Genomic DNA, 27,255 nt, shown 5'->3' on the forward strand with positions numbered 1-27,255 from the left:
TGTAGAAATAGGCCCTTCGGCCCAGCAAGTTCACACCGACCCTCTGAAGCCACTCCGCTATCCTATTCCAGTAACACTGCATTTTCCTTGGCTAATCCAGCTAGCCTGCACATCAGTGGACTGTGGGATGAAACCGGAGCATCCGGACGAAACACATGCAGGGTCAGGGAAAATGGGCAAGCTCCACATAGAAAGTCGCCTGAGGGTGGAATCAAATCTGGATCCCTGGTGCTGTTAGGCAGCAGTGCCAATCACTGAGCCAACCTGCCACTCAACTATTTTAGTGTATTGAACACATCATCTAGACAATCCTTAATCTTCCAGATATTTTCAATCAACCTATCCAGATATGTTATGACACACCTCTGGAGCAAGTAGGACTTTAATCTGTGTCTTCTGGCCCAGAGGAAGGGACACTACCACTGGTTTAAACTGCCTTTCCTCCAAGGTTTTGGACCCTCCTTTAAAACACTGGTCTTTAAGACACTCCTTAAACGCATTCTCATTAACCAAGATTTTGGCCTTTTCTTCCAATGTGTTCTGATGTGGATGATACCAAATTCTATTTAAAAATCCTCCTTGTTAAAAATATGAAGATAAGTTAGTATATTAAAGACACAATACAATTGCAATTGTATTGGCAACAGATGAGAGACTTTTGCTCAAAATCAGGTAGGATGTGAACTCATGTCTCAGAGGTTAAAGTCTAAATTGTGCTTAACATACTATCTTTTTCTGATACTGTCCAGGCTACGAGACAGTGTACAAACCTCTTGGAGAGCTGTTGCTTTGTGGCCTGTTACAAGTCGACACATGATAATATGTTCCAGTAACATGACTTGAAATGAAGAGAGTATTGGGCTGCAGTCCAGCACTGTACAGATAAGAGAGAACTATGTTTTACATTACTATGATACATCAAATACCATTTCTAATGTAAAGCTTTAAAACCAAACCATTGAGTAGTAAGTGTCTTAAGAAGTCTTTAGAAAATTTATACAAACAGCAAGCATGACCTATCAGTTGGAACCTTCATTTCTAAATAATGCTTCCATGGTTAAAAGGTAGTGTAACCAAGCCAGACAGGCCAAAAAGGTGACATGTTTACAGTGATAACATTGCCCAGTTGTATTGTTCCCAGTGTTAAACAACGACAGATCTGTACCCACCAGTATTTTAAGCCAGTGTGATAGTGATTGTCCTGCAGTCACCATTACTACACCCCAGTGTTATACAATGAGAAACCTGTGCACAGAGGTACTGTACTGCAATAAATAATGGGAGAGCTGGCCCCACCGGTACTGTACTCATGTTATAGTGATAGACCTTGACCCAACAGTACTTTACCCATGTTATACAGTGATAGACATGGCCCCACCAGTACTGTACCCGTGTTATAGAGACAGACCTTGACCCACCAGTGCTGTAACCTATTGCTGTGCAATTCAATCCAGGCTTGAAGATGATAATCTTCAGAATCTACAATTCAATTGCAAAGTGGAAAAGATCCATAAATCTAAGCCTCACCAAGCATCTATGTGAAACTGAAAACAGACAGGAGTTCCACATGACTTACTTTTTAATTTTTCTAACTGCATGAGTGCTTTATCTGTGTACTTCTGAGCTTTCTCTAGGTATCCAGCTTGCATGGAGTGCATCACCGTCACCTGAAACACAGAAAAAACACCACTGAGATGTTCTTCACCCCAACATTCAACACCTGATCCTTTAAACAACACTGTCCAATCTCACGTGAGAACACAATCATGAATATCAAAGCATGCAGCAAGCTACCTGGGGACACTTTGATAACTGGAATTTGTAAGCATACTGGTGGGTGAATGGGGTAGGATAGTGGTGAGAAAGCCAAGACATGAAAATTTTCCCATCCCCTCCCTCACTAAAAATTGGAGAACCTAAATAAATAACTTAACAGGGAGAGTTATGAGATTTGACAATTTCATCATTCAACATTTCAACTGTTGACAAGAGTAAGTCCAGGAGGCAGATGTGCAATTACTTTTATAATGGAAATGTAAATATTTGAGGAATAAAGCTAAAAGGATATGGTAAAAGGAAAAGTGGTAGTGCAAAGCAGCTTGGCCATCCAGGGAGGTGACAGTAGTGCACTTGGATAAATGGCCTCCTCTAGTGAGATTAAATTCAATGAATTTAACTAGAGAAACTGGAAATATCCTTTCCTAATCTCCAAGTTTAGTGATTAAATGCAAGAAAATATCACTGCTTTATTGTACTATATTACCCTGCGATGTTCCTGACTCAAGTCCAATTTTGGCTAGTTAAGGAACCATGATGAGAAACAGTTATTGAAGGATAAGATAAAAATCAGACAGAATTTTTGTTTCTGATCTACAATCGAGCTATTCACTCCTGGAAAATACATATTTGAAGGCTGGATGAAAGGAGGCTCCGATGCTGCCCTGTTGAGTGCTTGCCTGCACTTGCCACTTAGTTCAAAAGCATATTGAGCCAAAGTTACAGGAAGCAACTTGAACCTGCAAAGACCAATGTTCATCAGGAATATGGCTGTGGCTGTCAAAGGTCAATCATCTCAGCTCCAAGAGTTCGCTTCAAGGTAGTACCGTGAGTCCAACCATCTTCAGCTGCCTTATCATTAAGCTACCCTCTATCATAAGGTCGGATATAAACCAATATCCAGGCTTGGTTGAAGAGTGGCAAGTAACATTTGTGCGACACAAATGCCAAGCAATGACCGTCTCCATAAAGACAGAATCTAATCAGTGACCTTCAATGGCGTTACCATCAACGAATCCCTCACTATCAACATTTTGGGTGTTACCACTGACCAGAAACCAAACTGCAGTAGCCATATGAATGAAGTGACTGTCAAGTGCAGGTCAGAGGCTAGATATATGGCTGCAAGTAACTCACCTCCCAACTCCTCAAAGCTTGTGCATGACAGACGTGCGATGGAATACTCCCCACTTGCCTGGGTGAGAATAGCTCCAACAATACGCAAGAAGCTTGACATAATTCAGAATAAAGCAGCCTGCTTGATTGGCACAATATCCACAAACATACATCCCTACCATACCAATGCTCAGGAACAGCAGCATGTACCACCTATGGGATACATTGCCAAAATTCACCTAGGTAATTAGACAGCATCTTCCAAATCCTTCTTGAATGACAATGGCAGCAGATATATGGGAACAACACTACCTGCAAGCTCTCGTCCAAACTACGCACCACCCTGACTTGGAAATATACTGGTCTTCCTTCAGTGTTGCTGTGTCAAAATCTTGGAATTCCCTCTCTAATGGCATTGTGGATGTACCTTCAGCACATGGACTACAGCGGTTCAAGAAGGCAGCTCACTGTCACTTTCTCTACGGCAAGAGATGTTGGCCCAGCCAGTAATTTGCACAATCCATGAACAAATAAAAAGAAAAACAAATCAAGGCAAATGGGGCGAAAGTGACATTCTCTACCCTCTTAGTTCCACAGTTTTAAGTACAGATTGGACCTCCATCCTCATCTTTCACTCAACAGATGTAAGTTCAGAAACATGGTCAAACTGGGAATATAAAATCACTAAGTCGCAAGAATGTGTTAACACCTCACTTCAGTTATAAGTAATCCAAGACCTTGATGGAAGATAGATGGAAATGTTTTAAGGCAATATTTTTGCTAATCTTTTTAAGTTTGATTTAAAAACATACTTTTGAACACTGGGTGAGACACAGGCAGTTAGATTTGAGCTCAATCACAAGTCTTTTTGTTTCAAACAGTACTGTATATTTAAAAGAAACTAATTATATGGTGTCTTCATCAGGTTCATCACCTTCCTCAAGAGATTCTTTGATACATTTGCCTGCTTCCTCTTTGATATCTTTAGGTACGAGCTCAGGCCTGCCTTTCATAATTTTTCAAACCCAGTCTAACTCCAACTCAAAAGATTTATCCGTAACTTCATCATGGTTGATGTGGACTATTTTCGCAACTGCTTTAACCACTTCCCTGCAAGCCATGTCTTTCACTTGCAGCTTCTCAATCTTTGTTTTGCAGCTTCTTCAGCTTTTCCAACTGCGCATCCCCAGTAACTGTGGAATATTCCTGAAGGGTCAATGATGTACATTTGAGCTGCATCATCCTGATCATAAGATCCCATAATAAAGCTGCTTCCAAATGACTGCACAGCACTATACAACATGTAAGCATGGACACACATTGCTACTCTGTCTGCCAGATGCCTCAATAGAATCTCATATTCATAATTAGATCTAGAGTTGGAAGCTTCTACTCCTGCAATAACAGTAACAGACAGTGCATTTGTCAGCAGAAATGTAACTACCATTTCTACATGGCAATCGACGTCAAATATGCATTTGTTGGCATTCTGTTCAGTTAGTATAGAAAGGACCAGTGTCTCTACTAAAAACATTACTCAATTTTAACACCTTATCTCGACAGCTATGCTGTTTTCTCCAGCTTTCCTCACACATTCAATCTGAAATATGCGCCCATCAGAAGCAAAGTACAGGCTAACAAACGATACCCAGAACCAATGGAACTCATTCTGGACCTAACTTTAATAGCAGCAATGGCACAGGTTACAAGTTTATTATTATTTGTTCCTGAGACGTGGGCATTGCCAGCCAGGCCAGCATTTAATGCTCTTTCTAAATTACCCTAGAGGTGGCAGTGGTCAGCTGCCTTCTTGAACCACTACCGTTCTTGTAGCGTAGGTAGCCCCACCATGCTTTTAGAAAAGGTGCTCCAGAAGTTAGACTCAGCAACACTGATGGAACAGCTATACATTTCCAACTCAGGAAGGCGAGTTGTTTGGAGGGGCACTTGCAGCTGATTGGTGTCCCATGTTCTGCTAACCTTTTCCTTCTCGATGGTAGTGGTCATGAGTTTGGAGACTGCTGTTGAGAAGCCTTGGTGAGTTATTGCAGTGCTTCTTGGTTCACATTACTGCTATGGTGCACCAGCGAAGGAACTGAATATTGAAGGTGGTGGATGGGTGCTAGTCAAGCATAGCTTTGTCCTGGACGGAATCAAGCTTCTTGAGTGTTCTGTTGATTCTTGTGTGGCTGATGAGCCTGATCCTCTACCTATGCATCCCAAGTCCAATTCTGGTCCATTCCTCCATTAAAATCAAATAATAATATTCCCTACGTGGAACACTTCCTTTACCTGGTACGGTACCTCTCATCTAAAGCTGGCATTGGCTGCAATTTTGAATCTCCGCATCAATCTGCAAGCACCACCTTCAGATGCCTAAGGTTGACAGTTTTTGACAACAGCGACATCCATGCTCATACCAAACTCCTTGTGTAGAGGTCAGTAATCCTTCCGACCCTTCTTGATAGATCTGAAATTTGAGGACTCCATACAGGCACTTCAAGACAGTTCAGAATTACCGAACAATTCGAGATGGATTCTCCACATCAGCTGGGAAGGTTTGCATCAAATCTTTATAAAGCTGGTCCAGTTCATCTTCGGGTCAATTTCAAGACTCAGGATTTTAACCCCAGCGAGGGTAATGCCACTGAATATCAAAGGGCGATGGTTAGGTTTTCTCTCATTCACAATGCCACTTTTGTGGCATGTTCATTACTTGCTACTTATCAGCCCAAGACTAGGTGTTGCCCCAGTCTTACAGCACATGGGCACAGACTGCTTCAGTACCTGAGCACTTGCGCATTGTTTTGTAGTGTTCAGCACAATCTGTAAGCATTCCTATTCTGCCCTTTTTTTGTGGGGGGGGGTTGTGGGTGTGCGCGTGCATGTAGGCGGACAGGACATTCATGAAGCAGTTGCAAGACAGTTGGCCTTAGGATGCTGAAGAACTCATGCAGTCATGTCTTAGGACTGAGATGATTCACTTCTAATCACAACCATTTTCCTTTGTATTACGACTCCAAACAGCAGAGAGCTTTCCCCTCATTCCACATAGACTCCAGTTTTGCCAGGGGTCCTGGATGTCATGTCAGTTATTCTCCCTGCATCTCTGGAGTTCAGATTTTTTGTTCATGCCCGAACCAAGGCTACACTGAGATCAAGTGCTGGATGGCCCTTACACATTACAAACAAAGCTTCAGCGAACAGATTATTTCTGAGCGAGTGTTGCTTTACAGCACAGTCCATCACTTTGTTGATGAGAAAAAATATATACCAATAGGGGCTGAACTTGGTTGGATTGGATTTGTCCGGTTTTTTGTGGGCGAGACCTGGGAAAACAATTTTTCACACTGCTAGAAAGATGGCAATGTTGCAGCCATACTGAAACAGCATGGCAAGCTATTTCTGAAGCACACGTCTTCAGTGCAATCCCTGGAATGTTGCCAGAACCCATAAACTTGGCAGTATCCATTGTCTTCAGTCATTTCTTGTGACTCAAATTGGTTGAAGACTGGAATCTGCGATGTTGGGGACTGCAAGAGGAGGCTGCGATGGATCACACTCTACATTTTGGGCTGAGGACAGGCACAAATGTTTCAGCCTGGACGTTTGCAAAGATGTGTTGTATGTCTCAATAGGCCGAATGGCCTGCTTCCACACAATATGGATTCTATGATTCTCTATCAATCTGGGAATGTATATTTGTTTAGCCAGCTCCTCCTGCTCGTTGATTAATTGCCCATCCCCATTCACAAATGAATGTGGCAGGAATACAGAGCTGAGATCTGATCGATTGGCTGTAGGATCACTTAGTCCTATTCTACTGTTCAGCATGTAAATACTCTTGTGTAGTAGTTTCAGCAGGTCGACACCTCACTTTTGTGGCATGGTCTCCTGCACCTCCATTGAACCAATGAAGTGCAAACAGGATGTCATTTAAAAATACAATGATAATTTGGCACAAATTGACAATCTTACTTGGACAACTGGTGCAAAGATGGAAACTGGAGACTTGATAAGCTGTTGCAGTTGACTTGTTAAACCAGTGTAGGGCAGGAACGAGTTACATGCTCAATGTGTAGCTGGATGAATTGTGTTTCGTGTATTGAGGGGAATAGAGGAGGGTTTACATTCCTCTGAACTGTGGTTCCTTAAGACAGTGCAGACCAAAAGTGGGAATAAGTTCCTTCAATTTGTGACATCTCCCTCATTTTAATAAGACCAAGTGCTTATACGTGCTGCAGTGGCTCTATGCTCAAAAAGCTATTCAATCCTTGCCTGATTATTTTTCTGTGAAGGGCCTTGGTAAAGGCACAAAGCAAGCTGTTGCTCAGGATTCCTGAAGAAGGGCCTGTGCCCGAAACGTCGAATCTCCTGTTCCCTGGATGCTGCCTGACCTGCTGTGCTGTTCCAGCAATAAAGTTTCAACTTTGATCTCCAGCATCTGCAGACTCACTTTCTCCTCAGGAACATACAAGTCAGTGTATAATCACTGACTTATTCAAAAGCAACAGGAAGGATGTTCATACATAAATTTTGATCCTTTCCGCAGTCACTAGAAAGCAGCCAGAAGTAGGATTTACAGGTTAGCTTCTTCCTTATCGAGCTTGGGGCCACTCAGAGATCAGGAAGCCTCCGCAGCACAGATTGGATTTGGAACCTGCTCAGATTAGATCAGCCGCTCTTAAAGTATTGCTCTCACCAAACAGCAGACTCTGCAGAGTTACCATTTGCTCAAATACCAAAGATTTGCATTTATACAACACAAAAACAGAAACGACACAAATACTTAACAGGTATGGCAGGATCAGCGGAGCAAGAAATGGATTTAATGTTTCAGACGCACAACCTTAAAACTGGGAAAGTAGAAATGTAAAAGGTTTTGAGCAACAGAAAAGGGACTGTCAGGAAAAAAAAAAGAGGTCTATGATATACCAAAGGACAGCAGAAACGGCAGCGTGGTGGTAACGTCTCTGCTTTGTAATCAAGAAATGCAAGATAATCCACTGGGAATTTGGGATCAAACCCTACCACGCATCTGGCTGAATTTAAATTCACTTAATTCAACTGGATTATTAAGCTAGTCTTAGTGATGGTGACCAAGACAACTATCGTCAATTATTGTAAGAACTCATCCGATTCATTAATGTCGTTCAGGGAAGGAAATCTACCATCGTCATCCAGTCTGACCTACATGTGACACCTGACCCACAGAAATGACTCTTAACTGCCCTCTGTAATGGCCAAAAAAGCCACTCAATTCAAAGCAATTAGCAACAAATGTTAGCCTTGCCAGAGACACACCATTTCAAGAAAGAATTTTTTTGAGAAAGTACAAAAGGGTTCATGTGCACAGCTGTTGGGAATTGTAATGGGACAAGTAAAACAAAAGATGTGCCCGAAGAAGGTCTCAATGGTAGTATCCCAATCAGCTGTGGTGCAAATCAAACTAATGAAAATAGGAGAGAAACAATGGAAGAATAACCAAAACCAGGAAAGAAAATGGAAGGGAAGCAGAGGTTATCAGCTAAAATTGTTGAATTTTTAAGAAACAGATTGAACAAATGAAATGCTCTCTCAGGTCTGATATTTAGCATTTTTTAAGTAACAGTATCATGGTCTCCTTTAGGTGTGTAACAGTATTTAGCACAGAATTCACCCCTTCACTCCCCAAAAAATATTATGTAAACTCTTACTCACCAGGTAAACCAACACACACATATGCTCCTTTGGTAGCCAGTGAAAGAGATCTGCAGGGTTAGTAGGCAGAATCTCGTCATCATGCAGCGTCGAGATGGTTTGAATACATTGCTGCAACTGTTTCAGACAGGGCTTCACGCTTTTTACCTTCAAGAGTATCACAGATTATTCCATCATTCACTGGTTGGTTCCTTCTTGGAAAAAATGCACATTCATGTTTGCTGAAGCTATTATACGAATGGGTGCACATTCCAACAGATATTTACTGAAACAGTTCTGCTTGGGTTTACTTTCACAGTTATCCAACTCCTGCTTCTCAGTCAGAACGTTTGGAGTTCATAATATTTGTCGACACTCCCAGTGCAGTACTGGAGAGGGCACTGCACTGCCAAATGTGCCATCTTTCAGGAGATGTTAAACTGAAGTCCCAACTGCTTTGTCAGTTGGATGTTGAAAGATTCCATAATGATATTCAAACAAAGCATATTCATTCATCAACCAATAACATCTAAAGAACATTATAAAGGTCATTATCACATTGCTGCTTATTTGAATTTTTAGAGCATATGGGTTGGCATGCCCGCATTACAACAGTAACTACACTTTCAAAATTGCTTCATTGATTGTACTGGGATGACCAGAGTTTAAGGAAGTAACTCTCTTCGTACAAGCCTTTCATTAACTCTTCTGTAGAGCACTGACGGTACATTCAGACTTAAACATCAAATTTAATAATCATTTGTGACAGAATGTTCATTATTCATATTATCTTTGCATAATGACACGGTGGCTCAATGGTTAGCACTGCTGCCTCACAAGGACCCAGGTTCAATTCCAGCCTCGGGCGACTGTCTGTGTGGAGTTTGCACGTTCTCCCCACGTCTGTGTGGGTTTCCTCCGGGTGCTCTAGTTTCCTTCCACAGTCCAAAGATGTGCAGGTCAGGTGAATTGGCTATGCTAAATTGCCCATAGTATTAGGTGCATTTATAGGGTAGGAAAATGGGTTTGGGTGGGCTACTCTTCGGAGGGTTGGTGTGGACTTGTTGGGCAGGAGGGCCTGTTTCCACACTGTAGGGAATCTAATCTAATCTAACTTTTTTAAAAATTCAAACGCCCATTTTAACTGTCTGCCACAAGTTGTGGTCTCTTCCTGCTATATTGTTGGTCAGAGCAAATCCATTATTTAACCTCTTGTTCTCTTTCAGAATCTTGAAAACGTGTTTTGGACCACCTTGGAATCTTTTCAGTTCAAGAAAATTGGTGTAGAATTTCCAGCACAGAACTGATCCAGTAGGATCCACTCAAGCCTCCCCCTATTCTCCAATACTCACCCTTTCAGCATATCCTTTTATTCTTTGCTCCTTTGTATGTTTTAATTCCCTCTAAAATGTATCTATTTTTTTTACCTCAACTGCCTCACTTAGCAATGAGTTCCAAATTATTACCACTCTGGTAAAGAAGTGCCTTCCAAATTCCCTATTGATTTAGTAATTATTATTTTATATTTATGACCCTAATTTTTTTTTTAAATCAACCCTGTTCAGAAATGTTAATACATACCTCCGGAGGAGGTTTGATCTTAACTTTGGCCTCATCCTTCAGAGGTAGGGATATTACCATATTACCAATGTGCTACAAGAACCCTTATGACTCTAGTTCTGTACCCACTGCACAAGTGCAACATCTTCTCTACCGCTGCGATACCAAATCCCTTCAGGATTTCAAAGACCCCAATTAGATCATGTTATAGGAAAGATCCCTAGCCTTTCATCTGATCCAGTCAGCAGCACTTCACAAATCACACAATTCTACAAAAGTCAGTATTGTGCCCAGTCCAATGTATATACAGACTTAATTTTCAGGTCTAAACCAACTTTAATGGAATGAAGAGCAGGAGTTAGATTTTAACCCCAATTTATTGACCTTCATTCTCTAAATTATTTCTCTCACTGGCTGATTTAAACAGAAATACTACTGTGCCTGTCCTTTCCCCTTGTGCTGGAAATTTTTGATGATATTTATTTGCTCACCTGTCCTGCATCCAGATAGTGTGTGACCTGTAGCACCAGGAAAAAGACACGCAGTGACTCCTTCTGAATAGGGTTACCTTGCCAGTTCTCCACAATCTGGCCGCACAGAGTCAGAAGAGGGTGAACCTCCTGCAGCTTCCGTTCCATCAACAATAGCTGGAAGCCAACAGGGAGAATACACCAACATTAAAACTCACAGCTAAACTCAAAACCAATAGATAGACAATCACCACTGATCAATAATCATTGAGCTCCTGTGATTGCTCCCACAAATTTTCCAACAAGGGCACAAATCTGATTGTTGTCTGGGACTATACAAGGTTGCTTTTTCAGTGTCTCTGCCCTTTATGAGATGTGGAGATAAAACAAAATTAGCTCATACTCCTCTTGAAGGCATTTCCTCCACCCAAGAAGTCATTCAATTCCTCTAGAAGTTTAACCAGATTAAGGATTTAACACTCTCTAGAGATGGATGGTTTACTTAACTGTTAATTGGCGAGCATCATCATCTGCTGTCAATGGCAAATACTAACACTTAGACTATTTCCACAAAAGCAATGCTGTACAATATGCCTGAATGTTTTAAAATGTGTTTTTTTGGGGAAGGGGAAGGAGGTTTAAATACAGGCTTGAAGGGTGTAAACTCAGTTCCACTGGTTCAACAATGCTCGAGTTCGGAAACCCACAACCACTACCATCTAGAAGGGTAAGGGCACAGATACATGGAAATACCACCATCTGCAAGTTCTCCTCCAAGTCACTCAACATTCTCACTTGAAAACATATCACCACTCTCAGTGTCGTTGGATCAAACCCCTGGAAGACATGGTCTCCCCAACACCCCAACCAGCATTGTGGGTCGATCGATATTAAGTGTACAGCAGCAGTTCAAGACAGACCACACCACCAACTTCTCAAGCTCAATTAGGGATGAACAGTAAAATGCCTAGCCAATGAAGCATACATCCTATGAATGAATTAAGAACAGGTGATTGAACATCACGTTGGTTTGCATTTCAGTACATTCCACTAAACATCATATTTTTCAAAACAAAAAGATATCTCTTCTTGTTTGCTAGTTTGCTCTGCTCCCAGAAGTATTTACTCTCCTGCAATTAAAACTTTACAGTCCCTGGTGACATTCCACTCTCTCACCCTGGTGGTCATCATTCACACATCGGGCTGTGACTGTCAGCAGAGTTTGCATTGTTGGCAGAGACTGATTAAACGGTTTTCCACTGGTAAAAGAGCATTGTTGGATCTGGATCCTAATTATTTGCACACAATCTTCAGGTTGCTGAGTGGTTAGCCCTGCCTCTCAGCACCGGAGACCCAGGTTGTTTCACCCTCGGGTGACTGTGTTGAGTTTGCACATTCTCCCCATGTCTGCGTGGGTTTCCCCCCCACAGTCCAAAGATGTGCGGGTTAGGTGAAATGGCATGCTAAATTGCCTATAACATCCAGGGATGTGCAGGTTAGGTGAACTGCCCTTGGAAAATGCAGGGTTACAGGGATAGAGCAGGGGGTGGTCGTTGTTTGGAGGGTCGGTGTGGACTCAATGGGCCAAATGACCTCCTTCCACAGTGCAGGGATTCTATGGTTAGAGTCTATGATTCTATGAAAAAGTAACACTGATAGATTTTTGTTAGCCCAACCTATTTAAACCAGCTCAATCACAGAAGCAAAATTAGGTGAAAGACAGACACCAAAAAGCAACAAAAGTGCTGAAGAGGTTCAGCAGGTTTGGTAGCATCTATAGGAGATCCACCTTTTTAATTTTAGTTGGCCAGCTGTTGAGTCAACCTAAATGAGATTGACTAAGTAACTAAAAATGAAAATGTGGAGGGGGCATTCCTGCTGGATTTCATAATCCACCTGGTTACTCAGATCATTATGCCTTGGTACATTTTTAAACCACTGAAGAAAACCAAGAGCTGGATTTCTGTAGACTTCCCTTCTAATCAATCTTAAGATTCCCTAACATTTTTAATATCAATTGGAGGATTTATACAGTGATGAGTACACGAGCTGCAGATTAGAGTGTAAACTCTGCACAATGTTTGCAAGCTAATTTAACCAAATTGGGGAAAAAAAAGCTTACCATGCCTTTGCTTAAGAGGAAGAGTGCTCTGTAAGATAAGAAAGATAAGTTTACATTAATGAACTGAAATAACATGGTCATGAAACTATGACTCACTTTATATAAATGACAAGGACATTTCTTAAGATATCCAAAAACTTGAAGTAACTTTTGCCTCTCCAGTTTGCCACTCTACAGTCTTGAATGCATATTCCAGACAAACGTTTCAGTGCAGGACTCAGCACGTCCTCCATGGAGATGCCACTTTTTAGACAAGATGTTAAACGAGGGCCTGTGATCCTCTCAGAAGGATAAAAGATACTTCAGGGCTATTTTAAAGAGCAGGGAATTCTCACCAGTGTCCTGAGCCAATAATTAACCCTCAAATATTAAGAAAATGTGATTGCCACCTTGCTGCTTATGGGAGATTGGCAGCTGTACTTAACTTCACCTCAAGAATAGTTAATTGGTTACAAGGTGCAATGGAACGATCGCCATGAAAGGTTTGTATATCCACAAAGCCTTTTTTTATGATTAAAAAAAACCTGTTTCAAAAATAAGTGGAACAAAAGTACATTCCTCGATGGAAAAAAAAGACTCTTAACAGTTTAAAATTAACACTCAAATGCTTTCTTTTGTCTTTGGTGACGCCAGTGTAGAACTGAGAGACTTTAGCATGCCAGAGAACAGGTGAAACAGGTCCTGGGACATTAAGAAACCTCTTTTATTGTGTTTGCATAATGTCTTGGGGATTACATTCATCTTTTGAATATCACCCAAAAATCATTAAGAAATAGGCAGATTTGAGGCCATGGAATGCTTTGCATCAATGAGAATTTAAAATCTGAAGTATTCGCAAAGTCTCTTCTTGTTGCATCTACATCTGGAAGAGGTCAGATGATTTCAGACAGGGGCTAAGTTAATCAGCAAACTCAACACAACTCAGGAACTAAACCCAGGACTTTCCAACTTGCATGCTACTTTTGATTATACTGGGTGAAGCCTTTATCAGTAGAGAGATAACACCTTTAACCACAAAAAGCCAGATGTTAAAATGCGAAAGTTTCATTGTCCCATTGTCATAAATGTAATTGAAAGATAAAGAGTTGCCTTTAAGTAAATTTACATTTAGGTCTGACGGGTAAATGGAAGTTACTAACAACTATACATTTAAAACAGATATTCCCATAGAAATCCAGAAAATTGGAGTTCTGGTTTAATTTTCTCATCGGTGGGAACAGCAGAGACATAGTTCTCAGTTCAAGACGTTTTGCTGTTACCTTGTATATTCTGATCCGACCACTCTTGCATACTCAGCTCCAACTCCTAGGAGGTCACATGCTGAAACCAAATCTTTTTCTAGTGTGTGCAGTTGCTGGTGGGCAGGGAAACAAAACAAGACAAAGATTTTTTTTTCAAAACCATCTTATATTCACTTTAATATCCAGAAATGCAACATGTATGATCAAGATTCAGACTTCATCTATTCGAAAGTCAGCAACTGTGAAAATCTACTGTTAACTGTCTGCGAGACACTGAATAGACCTACTTCCTGGTAGTCACATTCCGTTTCACTTGTGCACCCCCCACCTCAATCGCAGACGCCACCTAGTGCTGAGCTAAAGCTGCAAAAGCGTCAACTTATCTCTAGTATTTAATTCCAATGGTCAATCCGTTGTGTGGACATCTCATCCATACAAGAAACAGTCCACCCGAAATCTACTGGAAAATAGCAGGAGTGGGACTTTAGGTGACTTCCACTCACTGTTTCTGGATACACTGAGGTCAACTATGGAACGCCCATAATCTGAAACATGCTTTGTGAGACGGAGATAAGCAGATATAGAATTCTGTTTTCAACACAAATAGTAGCCTACTTCTAGACTTTTGCACTAACTAATCCACGTTTCCAGAGGTGAAAATAATTTTTTCATTGATAAAACACTTCACCTTTGAAACCAAAGGAACACCTCCTAATTAGTCAGCTTAACCTCTCTTGAACATCATGTTTGTCCTGGTCCATAAAAAGGCCTGGATAAAACTACAAGAACTGTAACTACAGCTTCATGCCAGCACAATCAATAAAGTAGGACCAGAAAAATTCAGTCTGAATTAAACTGGTTGATCTCAGCCAATTAGTGACAGTGGCTAGTATTTTGGGTGATCCATGAAACCGAGATCTGATCTGTCCTCTCAAACATAAGATCTTAAGACATGGGAGCAGAAATCAGGCTATTCAGCCCATCGAGTCTGCTCCACCATTCAATCGTGGCTGATAAGTTTCTCAACCCCATTCTACTGCTTTCTCCCCATAACTCTTGATACTCAGAATATGTCTATCTCAATCTTAAATATACTCAATGACCTGACCTCCACAGCCTTCTGTGGCAGTGAATTCCATAGATTCACCACTTTCTGGCTGAAGAAGTTTCTCCTTATCTCGTTTTAAGCAGATGCTGAAGTTCCCACAGCAGAGCAGTTCACAATGGTATTCTGGCTAACATTTATCTGTCAACTACCGTCACTAACTGGGGTTTATGGTAGCTGTGGCTGTGTTACTGGACTAATGGCCAGGACAGAGTTAAAATCCCACAGCGACTTGAAGTTAAATTCAATTACTGAATAAATGTGGAATAAAAAGCTGGTATCATCATGGTAATCATGTAATGACAAGTTCACGAATACCCAGCTGTTCATTAATGCCCTTTCATAAGGAAAGCTGCTGTCCTTACCTCATCTGTCTATATGTGGTTAACTCTTAACCGTCCTCCGAAATAGCTCAGCAAGCCACTCAGTTGTACTGAAGATGGTGGCTCACTATCACCTTCTCAAAGATAATTAGGAGCAAACAATACATGCCTTCAGTGCCAGTGATGATACAATGACTCATGTATTAATATAATAAAATCATTACCAACACTGCTGTTTGTGGGAGCTTGGGCTGTACAAACTGGCTGCCATTTTTCCTCCGCTACATCACTGACTACATGGCAAAAAGTACCTCATTGCCTGTAAAGTGCTTTATAGGAACAGAAGCATGATCACTAAGATCATGGCCAACCATCCACCTCATGTTATTTTCTGTAAAATTTCCAATATTCCTTGATTTTTTAAATATCTCAAGACCTAATAATCTCTGCCTTTCATATTCTTGATGATTGTGCTTTAATGGCCTGTGTGATAGAGAATGCCAAAGGTTTACCACCCTCTGAGTGAAAACATCAGCCTAATCTCAATTTTAAATAGTCCTATCCCTTATTCTGAAACTGTGTCCCTGACTCTAGACCACTGCAGCCGGGGTAAACACCCTTCTTCTATCTCACCTGTAGAGTCATGTAAGAATAAGCTGGTCCCAAGATTGTGAACAGTGCTATAAAAATGTAACTGTTTCCTCCTTTAGAAAAACAGGAAGTGGGAAAGGAGTGTGGAAAGCCAACTAAAGCCCATTGACCAAGGTTTAAGAAAGAGTATCTGTAATTAAGTGCTACAAGTATCAATCTGCGTGCTTTGATTTCATTTTCTTTTCCTTGTGAAGAAATATCCAAGGTTTAACATTTCTTAAGCTCTAATGTTAAACACTTTTTTTACTAAACTCTATTACACATAAAAATCAAAAGAGGTACATACTGCAAGCTGAAAAAGCAGTCGACAATGCCAATAAGGCGTCTGCTGGGAAATCTGTATCGCCTTCCGTAAAAGTGGCTTTGCTGAATCAACCAGATTCTAAACAGGCAACAAAGCAGCATTACTTCAAACTGATATGGAAAAAGGCAGAGTCCAATCTCACAGATACATAAGGTAACTACATAGCCGGAGGTGAAATAGACCCACTATTTACAACATTTTACTACCGCAAACTTTTTATTAACTGGAACCTATGGGACCAGGAGTGTACTGGTTGATCAAGTAGTCCACATAATCAATGTAAAAACACACACTAAGTAATAGAAACATAACGAAGGGTACATACACTGTTATACTTTATTTACAGTATAAATCACTTAAATAATAATGCAATTTTGCCTTAAATAGAACTTACAGGCAGAGAGCCTTCTCACTCACACCCTCAACTGACCACTTGAACAAAGCAGTGGTCGCAATAATACAGTAAACTTTCAGTAATTCAGGTATATAATTTTTGCCAGTCTATCAAGAGTATTGGTTTATAAGGTATCAGTTAGAACAACGTTTACTGTATAACATAACTTGTTAGTGAAGTAGCAAGCTTGGAACTATAAATTTTCTTTACTTTAGTTTCAGAGCTTTCTATTGGTCTTAGCTCTAGGTGTCAACCCCTCAACGTGGCAACCATCATCTATTTTATCAATAGCTCTATACTGAGAGCTACTGATGTTCACATACATTAAATACATTGCCTACTTCCCTCTTTCCATTAATATCTCTGCTCACTGTAAATGTTTCCCATTCTACCTTGTTCTTTCCTGGACCCTCTAATCTGTGAAAAAACACCACTTACTACTGGCTCTTAGTTCTTGCTTCATCTCATCTTCTCTTCAGCCCTGGTAGTAGCCTTGACTATAGGCTCTGGGTTTTAACCTACCACATAAAGTCACATGTATAAGGCAGCTATTGCAAAAGATTGATCAATTCTTTGGATCAAATTCCACCTCAAAGTAAAATCATGAAAGATAAGAATCAGCATATTGACATTTCCATGCAAATCCTGTCAGACTGTGCTCATTAATATAATTCCTCTGTTCTTCTTTCAATTCCATCAATTATTACCCTGCTCCTAAAGCATTTATACGCCACTCTGTTTTAACCCTGGCTCACCTGCTGATTTAAAACTTCCTCATCCAGTCCTGATCTTGCTGGGCTGTCGCATGAATTTAGATGCATTGCCAAATGGATAAATGCAAGAGGAAAGAGTTTCTGTTTAAATATCGTGTTTAAACAACAAGTTCAAGGCATGCTGCCGTCCTTCAATTTTCTTTCACCTTATTTAATCCCTTATTTAATACGTGAGGGATCTCTGTTGACCCAAAGTATAAAAATAAGCTTCAATAACAGAAAATCTCTGTCCTGGGATTTAAAACAAGTCACTCCCAGTTTGAGAAGTACAGGAAGAGCCTAAAAACAGCAGGTAGGAAAATGTTCCATTCTGCCATATTTAAATAGCAATTCTCCTCGTCTTTGAATTCAGTCCCAAGTCTCACTACAATTTGGAAATCAGGAACAGACCAGAGACATGACTTGTAATCAAAGACAGTCCAATAGGGGAGATCCAGGGTGCACAACCAGCTATCCAAAAGCTCAAAATAGTCTGAGCACTCTGTGTAATATTGGCTTTCATACTATAGAAAAGATACGATGTCTAATGATATGACAAACATGTATGAGATACTGCATACAGAAGGTACTCATAGATCAGCAGGGTGGATTTAAAATAGATAGTAAATGCCTGGATGATAGCAGGAGGAAAAGTCTAAAATTATTACAGCACTTGGAATTATGCAGCACACACTAAGCAGTTGCTTCTCCTAAGTGATTTCTAAATGCAAAACACACACAAAACCACAAAAGGGAGACAGACCATTAGGCCTAATCACTTGCCTATGTATTTATTATATGTATGAACAACTACCCTATAAACACATTAACTCATCTTCTCCCAATATTTCTTCACCTTTTCTTTAATCTAACTAATCCATCTAATCTTGAACAGTTTTCTTATTGACTCAACCAATGATCCAATAACCTGACAACCCTCTTCTACAGCTCTTATTTATGCTTGTAACGGTCTAATTAATCCTACATCGCTCCATGACTGAAAACAGCCTGCTCTGCTGAATACACTGTCCCATCTTTCCACAATTTTGAATTCTAGCATGCAGTCCTGGAATTTGTGGCATACTTAGGGAAAACACTCTTTCAACTTTCTCCATGTTTGTATTGTATTTTCTCAAAGCAAACAGAATTCTAACAAGTCCATGCTGGACCCTCTTTAAAGTCACAATATCCATCAGTCCATTGCCACAGAGTTCTCGAACTGAGCCTTCCTTAAGGTTTAAATCACTTGGACTTTAATTCTATGCCAGCTCTTGCAATAAAATCTAGAATTTAATTAGTTTTTGTTTTCCTATAGGCTCCATAAACAAAGGAGCTGTCTTTAATATTCTATGAACCCGTATCTGCAAATTCATCTGTCCCTCCACCACTCCAAATCATTTTAAAGTATCAACAGTTTTGTCATTTTTAACCAAAATGTGTCAAAGCACACTTGGGGATGTTACATTTCACTTGCCACTTTTAAATCCATTTCATTTTAGCTCTCTTCCATGGAAGTTTTTTTTGGTCTGATACAATGAACAGAAGTAGCTCCTGGAGCAGAACTCTGGACATCAATTTCTCTTTCACACTGACCTCCACCACCCCACACCCCCCCAACCTTCCATTGTCTAGCTACTCAAAGATGTCCTCAATTTTGATTTGCCCCCTTCTAACCAAATTTCAATGCAACTTGTCACACCTACTTTCAAAAAGACCCATAATCTTCTCTAAATCTCCCAGATTGTAAAAGGCTCGATAAGGACCTTGTACATATACCCACTTTATTTTCCTTCCCATTTAGCAAATCTGTTCTCCATTTCCTATTCAATAAGATTTGTTAAGTATGGTTCAGCCTTTTGAAATCCAAATTGGAAAGTTTCACCTAACTTCTTTTTAAGTCAGCACATGTGGCAACTTCAAAGATGCTAAATCGCCCCTACAACAGAGGTTCAGATAACTCAGCCATAATTTCCTGCATTGGCTCCAGATCCCAACCCCTGAAAATGCATAGTATGTTGCCCACTGGCCAAACCCCCAGCAAAAATCCACATACATTGGAGCTTCACACGCTAGACGGCATTCTGAATTTTATACTTTTTCAGAAAAAGTTAAAGCTTAATATAGTTTTTTAAAAATTCTTTCATCAACTTTGATTACATCAAAACTCAAAATGAGACTTTTTAAAAAGTAAACATTATCATTAGTGGTAACATGTCAGAGAAAACAGGACAACCCCTTTCCAACTCTACCTATTAAATTCGACCCTGTCGGTACCATCTCAAATTGTAAACAGCATTTTATTTGATTCAGATTGCACATTTGATCAAGCTTACTCTCCTTATGAAGTGTTGAGACATGTACATATCCCTGCAGTACAGATTGTAGGAAATTGAAAGAGAATTGATTTCCAAAACTTGAATGAAAATCAAAAAGCTTACCTGGTGGCAATATAACTCTGACAAAAGACTGGCTGCTTCAAATTTGATATCTTCAAACTGTGGAATCTAATACATTCAGGTCAAGGGCTAACCATTTGCAAACAGGTGGAATACATAGCAATTCTAATCCCTCTCTTCATTACTCCAAAAAGATAGCATCTTTAACTGAAAGGACAAGAAGAGTAAGAACAAATGCAAGAACAGTACAACATTCTGCTGCGTGTGTTTTCTTCAAAAATCTGTCTGTTGCGCAATCTCAAAGAAAGCAGGTCATTGACATTTCAGCAATTCAGCACGTTTTTGTCCAACTCTTAGGAGCAACTAAAAAAGAAAATTTAAACACCACAATAGGTCAATGACTACGGGCTGCAAAAAATTCAGTTTACGTGCATGTCAGAACCAAATCATTAATCTTTCCTCTGCTGGTGCCTCCAATACTGCTGCCTGAAATGAACAGATTTGAGACACTGCAATTTGCTTCAGCGTAAGTTTACTTCAATCCAGCTGTCCATGCTGGCAGTATAAGGCCTGCAGGATGGCCACAATGGAAGAATAGACCTGCTGGCTGGAAGCTCCTGTTAACTGCCAAACTAAAAGGATAAGTCACCAACAGTTTAGGTGAAGGGATTGGTTTTAAGGACAATTTTAAAGAATGGTAAGAAGGTGCAGAGATTGAGCCATTTAGAGAAGGAATTTCAGACTATGGGTTTGGGTAACTGAGGACATGTTTGTGAATTGAAGAGTGGAAGGGAGGCTGTTTGACAGCGTCAGAGGAAGGAATAATTGTGGAGGGATGGAGGTTACAGAGATTGGGACAGATAACACAGTGAAAGAATTTATACCAGATGGTTCATGTTTTAAATTAAAGGCAATGGGGAACTAAGTGTCAGTGTTAAGTCACTGAAGATGGGCAATGGATGAACGTGATCTACTAGACAGCATTAGTTTGGATGAGACAGTTATGAACAGTACAGTTCTCGTTGCTATGGAAAGGCTGCCAACATCAAAGACCCCTCCCACCCTGGTAATGCTCTCTTCCAATCTCAAGCTTGAACACACTGACTAACAGTTCAAGAAAAGCTTCTTCCCTGCTCTTATTAGACTGCTGAATGGACCTCTCTAACTTCAAATAATGTTGATCTTGCTTTGTGCACCGTGTGTGCAGCTGTAACCTTGTATGCCTCACTCGGTCTAAGCGCCCCATAATCTGTATGTCCTTGTTTGCTATGATCTATCTGTACTGCTTACAAAACAAAGCTTTTCACTGTACTTAGATACACATGACTATAATAAATCAAGTGAGAGGAAGGCCAAGAAAGCATTGAAATTACCAATGCTAGGGACAAAATGTACCAACAAGAATTTTAGCATTAGATTAACTAAGGGAGGGCAGAGATGAGCAGTGCTGCAGAAGTGAACATAGGTAATCTTTATAATGGAAAGAAAGCTTAAATTAGAATTAAACAGAATGCAAACTACCTGTTTTAGTCTGAGAATGAGATCAGGAAGGAAAATGAATACATCTATAGAACATGGTTTTTAGAGTTAGGACAAAAACACTGGTTTCTTCCAAATGTTTTTACCAGATAAATTTTTCATTCATATTGAATGAGCTGTGTGTCAACTTGGGCAATTCAACAGTCTGGACAAGTCATGGATAAGTAGTGCTGGGTACAACTAATGTACACAGGCATGTTGATATCATATATGCTGAGAATTCAGCATGTAATTGAGGGATAAAAATGGGCAGAGATAAATCTTTAGGTGAGTCCAGAAACAGTGGTATTGCTGGAGATCTCCTGATTAGGATAGCAAAAGGAACATGACAAATGAAGCACTTGAATAGTGTGGCCTGAGAACAGATCAGATACTCTATAAATCAGGAAGGACACGTGGCAGGATACATCGAAACAAGCACAAAGAAACGGAAAGCAGTTTACCAAATGAAATTTTAAAAACGAGAGCACAAAGTCTTAGAAAGAAATAACATTTTCTACTAAAAGTTAATACTGCAGAGGATACGGTCATTTCATAAAACTGAACTGGCGAACTGAGAACTTGAGACTATTTCTTTCCATATATTATTCAAACCCATGAATAGGCCTAAGGCTGTCATTTCTGGTCCTGAAGTGTCCAGTCCACCTTCAACTATCTGGAAGGGTAAGGTACCTCAAAGCTTTAAGCAACAAGTGAAGCTAGTCGCTTCATGCTGCTGCTATACAGTAACAACATGAGTGGTATTTTCAATTAACAGAATGCTGCCATCAAGCCAAGTAGACATTCTGTGATATCTCACGAGTAATGTAGTACGCAATTTCAGTGCTATATTAGCCATATGCCCCATAGATTGGCAGATTGTAACAAACAGCATATCTCTTCAGTTGTTCACAACATGTGAGGTACTGACTGTACCCAACTAACAAGCAATTGTAAAACTCAAAACAACACTGACCAACGTTAGATGTGATTCCACAATCGGACATTTGTTAAATAATCTGGAGTGTGCGAAGAATTATGCTGACAACCAATTTAAGATTGCGGGTTGGGCTCAAAATGTAGCGCACCTGTGTGTACCGGAAGACATGTATTAATTGTCAGCTCCTTGTTCAGTACAGTCTGAATGAATACTTGCACACATTGTTATTGTTTGAACTCAAGAAAAAAGTGACAGCTATTATGTGATTCATTTCCCAGGGTAATGCCTTGACCTATTTGATTCAACTTGCCTGCTTTAAATTTAAACAAAGCTTGGCAGTGGCATTCTCCATGGCACGTGCCTACTGGAGTCCACTTGCCAATAAATCAACATTCGCCTCTCGTACAGTATAAATGTTCTTTTCCTCTTAAACTGATATACTTGCAAATTGTCCTGATGAAGGCTAGTCCAAAAGCTTCAACAAAATACATTTTATCAGCAGTACTCAAATTCTGTACAATAAAATGGCAAGATTTGTTCATGAACATTTGTCACTCTGTTGTTTGTACAGGTTTCAGATTCAATTAGATATATGTGGGTATTCAGATAGCCATAGCTGGGGTAATCCCATCAAATAACCAGAGCGTTCACTGTATACAGAGTGTATTCTGTGGATCATGAGCACCAATAGACAGCACATCACACTGCACTGTAATACTTAAACTACCTGTTAAATCATCACATTCAGAAAATATCAACAGTTGATCAGCGAAAAAGCAAAACAGGAGAATCATTATGAAAGAATCTTATGCTTTATACAAACCGCTGAAATTTGCTGGTAGATGCTGACATGTACTTTGTGTTTACAATAAAAGGATACTTGTTGGGATATTAACCACTGAAAGAAAGTGAAAAAAAGTCAATTAGTCACTTTTATTATGTTAAACTGAGTTAAAATCATGAGTACCAAACCCATCTCCACAAATAATTCTATTCATCTTAAATAATTTCTCTTCTCCATTATCAACATCAATTGAAAAATCTAAACTTGTTACTTCTGAATCATTATTTCCCAATTTATCTCCTTATTTAAAAATTTAGATCCTGGAACTTGGCATTTCAACCTTAGATTATTTTACAGCCCTGCTGATGGCCTGCACTCCAACTTGGTTTTTAACAGACACTGCACACTAGAACAATCATAACGGTTTCATCTTGATCCAAGAGCTAGAAATTCTGGACATTACAAACTTTCCTGTGGGTTGTTAGCAGGAATGAGCTTCAAACACGAGCAGAGGTTGGAAGAGGTAGGATGATCTCATCAAAACACACAAGGTCAAGGCGTGACCCAATGTTTTCAAGACATGAAGCTTTGACAGACTGAGTAGAGAAATACAACCTTCTTGTTGAGTGCGTTAATAACCAAGCAAGGAGTTAAAATCAGTGGCAGAAGTTCCAAAACAGAGGTAAGGAGAAAATGTTTACTCCGAATCAGGAAAGGTTTCTCCAAAACATGAGCGAAATCTGCTTCCAAAATAATTCTCGAAGAGGGTTGGGTAGACATTTGTGGACGAGGAATTTACAAGGTTCTGGACAATCTGTGGGATTAAAATCCATCTGTCTTTTGAAGATTCAGCACGGACATGATAGGTTAAATAACCTTCCTCATTGCAGCAAGTTTATATTATTGAACCTAAGGCTCAGTACAATGTTGGACTGGGGTGTACAAAGTTAAAAATCACACAACACCAGGTTATAGTCCAACAGGTTTAATTGGAAGCACACTAGCTTTCGGAGCGACGCTCCTTCATCAGGTGATAGTGGAGGGCTCGATCGTAACACAGAATTTATAGCAAAAATTTGCAGTGTGATGTAACTGAAATTATACATTGAAACGTTGATTGTCTGTTAAGCCTTTCATCTGTTAGAATACAGTGATAGTTTCACTTCTTTCATGTGTAAATCACAAAACCTTTTTTTAAAAGTTGCATTCTCGGGTTAGCTGTTAACAATGGTGATAGCTAGACAAAATGTTGAAGGTGTTAGCCCCATGTTCTCTGATTATGACCTGATGTTTAGATTGATTCTAATCTAAAAAGCGAGAAAGCAGAGTTTTACATAAATTCACGCAGTTTTTGAGCTCAGAGTTCTACATGAACGTATGCAGTTTTTGAGCCAAGTGCAACGTAACTCTGCAAGTACAAATTCACCCAACAAAGAGGATAAAGCGGATGAGTTGTAGGATGGTGTTTGGAGACTGGCAGTTGTTGGTGTTGAGTACTGAGGCTGTTGCTGCGATGCCATCCTCGTGGGGGATGCTGGTGTAGAGTGCGGAAATGTCCATTGTGACGAGGAATGTTCCCGGTTCGACTGGTCTGTGGGTGCTGAGTTTCTGTAAGAAATCCGTAGTGTTGCGACAGAAGCTGGAGATCCCCTGTACAATAGGTTTCAAGATGCCTTCCACAGACCATTCGAACCGGGAACACCCTTATAGACACACACACTCCCACATGCACCCCCTCACAGACTTGAGACACTCTCCACACACACACACACACACACACACACACACACACACACACAGACAAAGACCCACGTGCACACACATTTTGTGGGGTGAATTTGTACTTGCAGAGTTACGTTGCACTTGGCTCAAAAACTGCATACGTTCATGTAGAACTCTGAGCTCAAAAACTGCGTGAATTTATGTAAAACTCTGCTTTCTCGCTTTTTAGATTAGAATCAATCTAAACATCATGGCATAGACAGAGAACACAGGGGGCTAACACCTTCAACATTAACAGACAATCAATGTTTCAATGTATAATTTCAATGTAAATTTTTGCTATAAATTCTGTTACGATCGAGCCCTCCACTATCACCTGATGAAGGAGCGTCGCTCCGAAAGCTAGTGTGCTTCCAATTAAACCTGTTGTATTATAACCTGGTGTTGTGTGATTTTTAACTTTATCTGTTTATGCTATCCACGGCCCTCATGATTTTACAGACTTCTGTAAGGTCACCTCTCAGCTTCCGACGCTCCAGGTAAAAAAGCCCTGGCCTATTCAACCTCTCCCTATAGCTCAAATCCTCCAACCCTGGCAACATCCTTGTAAATCTTTTCTGAACTCGTTCAAGTTTCACAACATCCTTCCAATAGGAAGGAGACCAGAATTGCACGCAATATTCCAAAAGTGGCCTAACCAATGTCCCATACAGCCACAACATGTACAACCTCCCAACACTTGTACATAATACGCTGACCAATAAAGGACAGCATAGCCAACACCTTCTTCACTATCTTATCCACCTGTGACTCCACTTTCAAGAGGCTATGACCACATGAAATAAGAACAGGAATAGGCACATCAAGTCTGCTCCATTCAAATGGATCATGGCTGATCCAACATTCCTCACATCCACTTCCCTGCCCTTTCCCCTAACCCTTGATTCCCCCACTGATCAAGAATTGATCTCAGCCTTAAGTATACACAAGGCCTCTCCTGCTACAACTCTATGTGGCAAGGAGTTCCAAAAACAGTCAACAGGCTGAAAAATGGCAGACGGCTCAAACTGGATAAATGCAACGTATTGAATTTTGGTTCAACAAACTGGAGTAGGGCTTACACAATTAATAGTAGAGCCTTGGGTAGTGTTGTAAAGAGGGACCTCGGATTGCAGGTACACAATCCTTTGAAGCTTCCTTCACACAGAGACAGGGTGGTTAAAAAGAGGTTCAGCATGCTTGCCTTCATTGCTCAGTCCTTTGAGTACAGGAGTTGAGAAGTCATGTTAAGGTTGTACAGGACATTGGTGAGGGCTCTTCTGGAATACTGTGTCCAGTTCTGGTCACCCAGTTGTAGGAAGGATATCAAGCTGGAGAGGGTTCAGAAGAGATTTACCAGGATGCTGCCGGGTATGGAAGGCTTGAGTTATAACGAAAGGCTGGATAGACTGAGACATTTTTTCACTGGAGCATAGGAGGAGGTTGAGAGACGATCTGATAGAAGTTAATAAAATAATGAGAGATATAGATCGAGTTAATGGGAGTTGTCTTTTGTCCAGGGTGATAGATTTCAAGTTTAGGAGGCACATTTTTAAGGTGACAGGAGATTTTTAAAAAAAGACATGAGGCAAGTGTTTTTACACAGAGGATCGTTCGCATGTGGAATGAACAGCCTGAGAAAGGGTGAATGCGGAAACAATTACAACATTTAAAATATATTTGAATAGATACATGAATAGGAAAGCTTTGGAGGTATATGGGCCAGGTGTAGGTAGGTGAGACTAGTTTAGTTTGGGATTATATTCAGCATGGACTGGTTGGATCGAAGGGTCAGTTTCAGTGCTGTATGACTCTATGACTCAAAGAACTACCTCCTTAACTCTGTCTTAAATTGGCACCCCTTAATTCTGAGATGGTGCCCTCCGGTCCTAGAATTTTCATGAGGGGAAATAACCTCTCAGCATTTACCCTGTCAAGCCCCTTAAGAAACCTATATGCTTCGAGAAATCACCTCTCATTCTTCTAAATTCCAATCAGCAGAGCCACATCTTGTTTAATGTTTGTTCACAAGTTGAGCAAACCTGACATGAACATATAGTTTCACTCTACCCACAGGGCCTTCAGAATCCCTGACTCTAACACCAAATCAGAAGTATAGGAATGAATATAGATTAAACAACTTGTTTACACAGAACCTTTAGTACAGTAAAAGTTCCTCAAAGTGTTTCCTGCGAGCATTAAACAAAATTCAACACTGATCCACAAAGAGATATCAGCACAGGCAGTCAAAGGCTTATGTTTTAAGTAATGTCTGAAAGAGGAGAGAGGTAAAGAATTTATGGCGTAATAGCCACAAATCTAATTAATTTAACTGAAGCTCAAGTGGCATTGTTTCTATTAAA

The 27,255-nt window shown here is 40.3% G+C and overlaps 1 protein-coding gene and 1 pseudogene across 3 annotated transcripts in view; both read right to left on the reverse strand.

Annotated features, from left to right (window-relative positions):
• The window catches only part of mau2 (MAU2 sister chromatid cohesion factor), a 57,910-nt gene that overhangs the window by 23,018 nt on the left and 7,637 nt on the right, over positions 1-27,255 (reverse strand). For 2 of the 3 annotated variants that reach the window (XM_043721468.1, XM_043721469.1), the window contains exons 2-10: positions 23,228-23,245; positions 19,932-19,997; positions 16,330-16,425; positions 13,983-14,077; positions 12,724-12,751; positions 10,623-10,778; positions 8,593-8,739; positions 1,577-1,667; positions 771-874 (exon numbers count right to left, since the gene is read on the reverse strand). In XM_043721468.1, coding sequence (XP_043577403.1) covers positions 771-874; positions 1,577-1,667; positions 8,593-8,739; positions 10,623-10,778; positions 12,724-12,751; positions 13,983-14,077; positions 16,330-16,425; positions 19,932-19,997; positions 23,228-23,245 — 801 coding nt within the window. Of the gene's footprint in view, positions 1-770; positions 875-1,576; positions 1,668-8,592; positions 8,740-10,622; positions 10,779-12,723; positions 12,752-13,982; positions 14,078-16,329; positions 16,426-19,931; positions 19,998-21,953; positions 22,374-23,227; positions 23,246-27,255 lie in introns of those variants that run through there. The other variant, XM_043721470.1, reaches the window with a different exon arrangement.
• On the reverse strand, positions 3,677-4,560 carry LOC122565466 (annotated as a pseudogene).

The sequence above is a fragment of the Chiloscyllium plagiosum genome, chromosome 31, assembly GCF_004010195.1.
Source record: "Chiloscyllium plagiosum isolate BGI_BamShark_2017 chromosome 31, ASM401019v2, whole genome shotgun sequence".
In the NCBI taxonomy this organism is placed as follows: Eukaryota; Metazoa; Chordata; class Chondrichthyes; order Orectolobiformes; family Hemiscylliidae; genus Chiloscyllium; species Chiloscyllium plagiosum.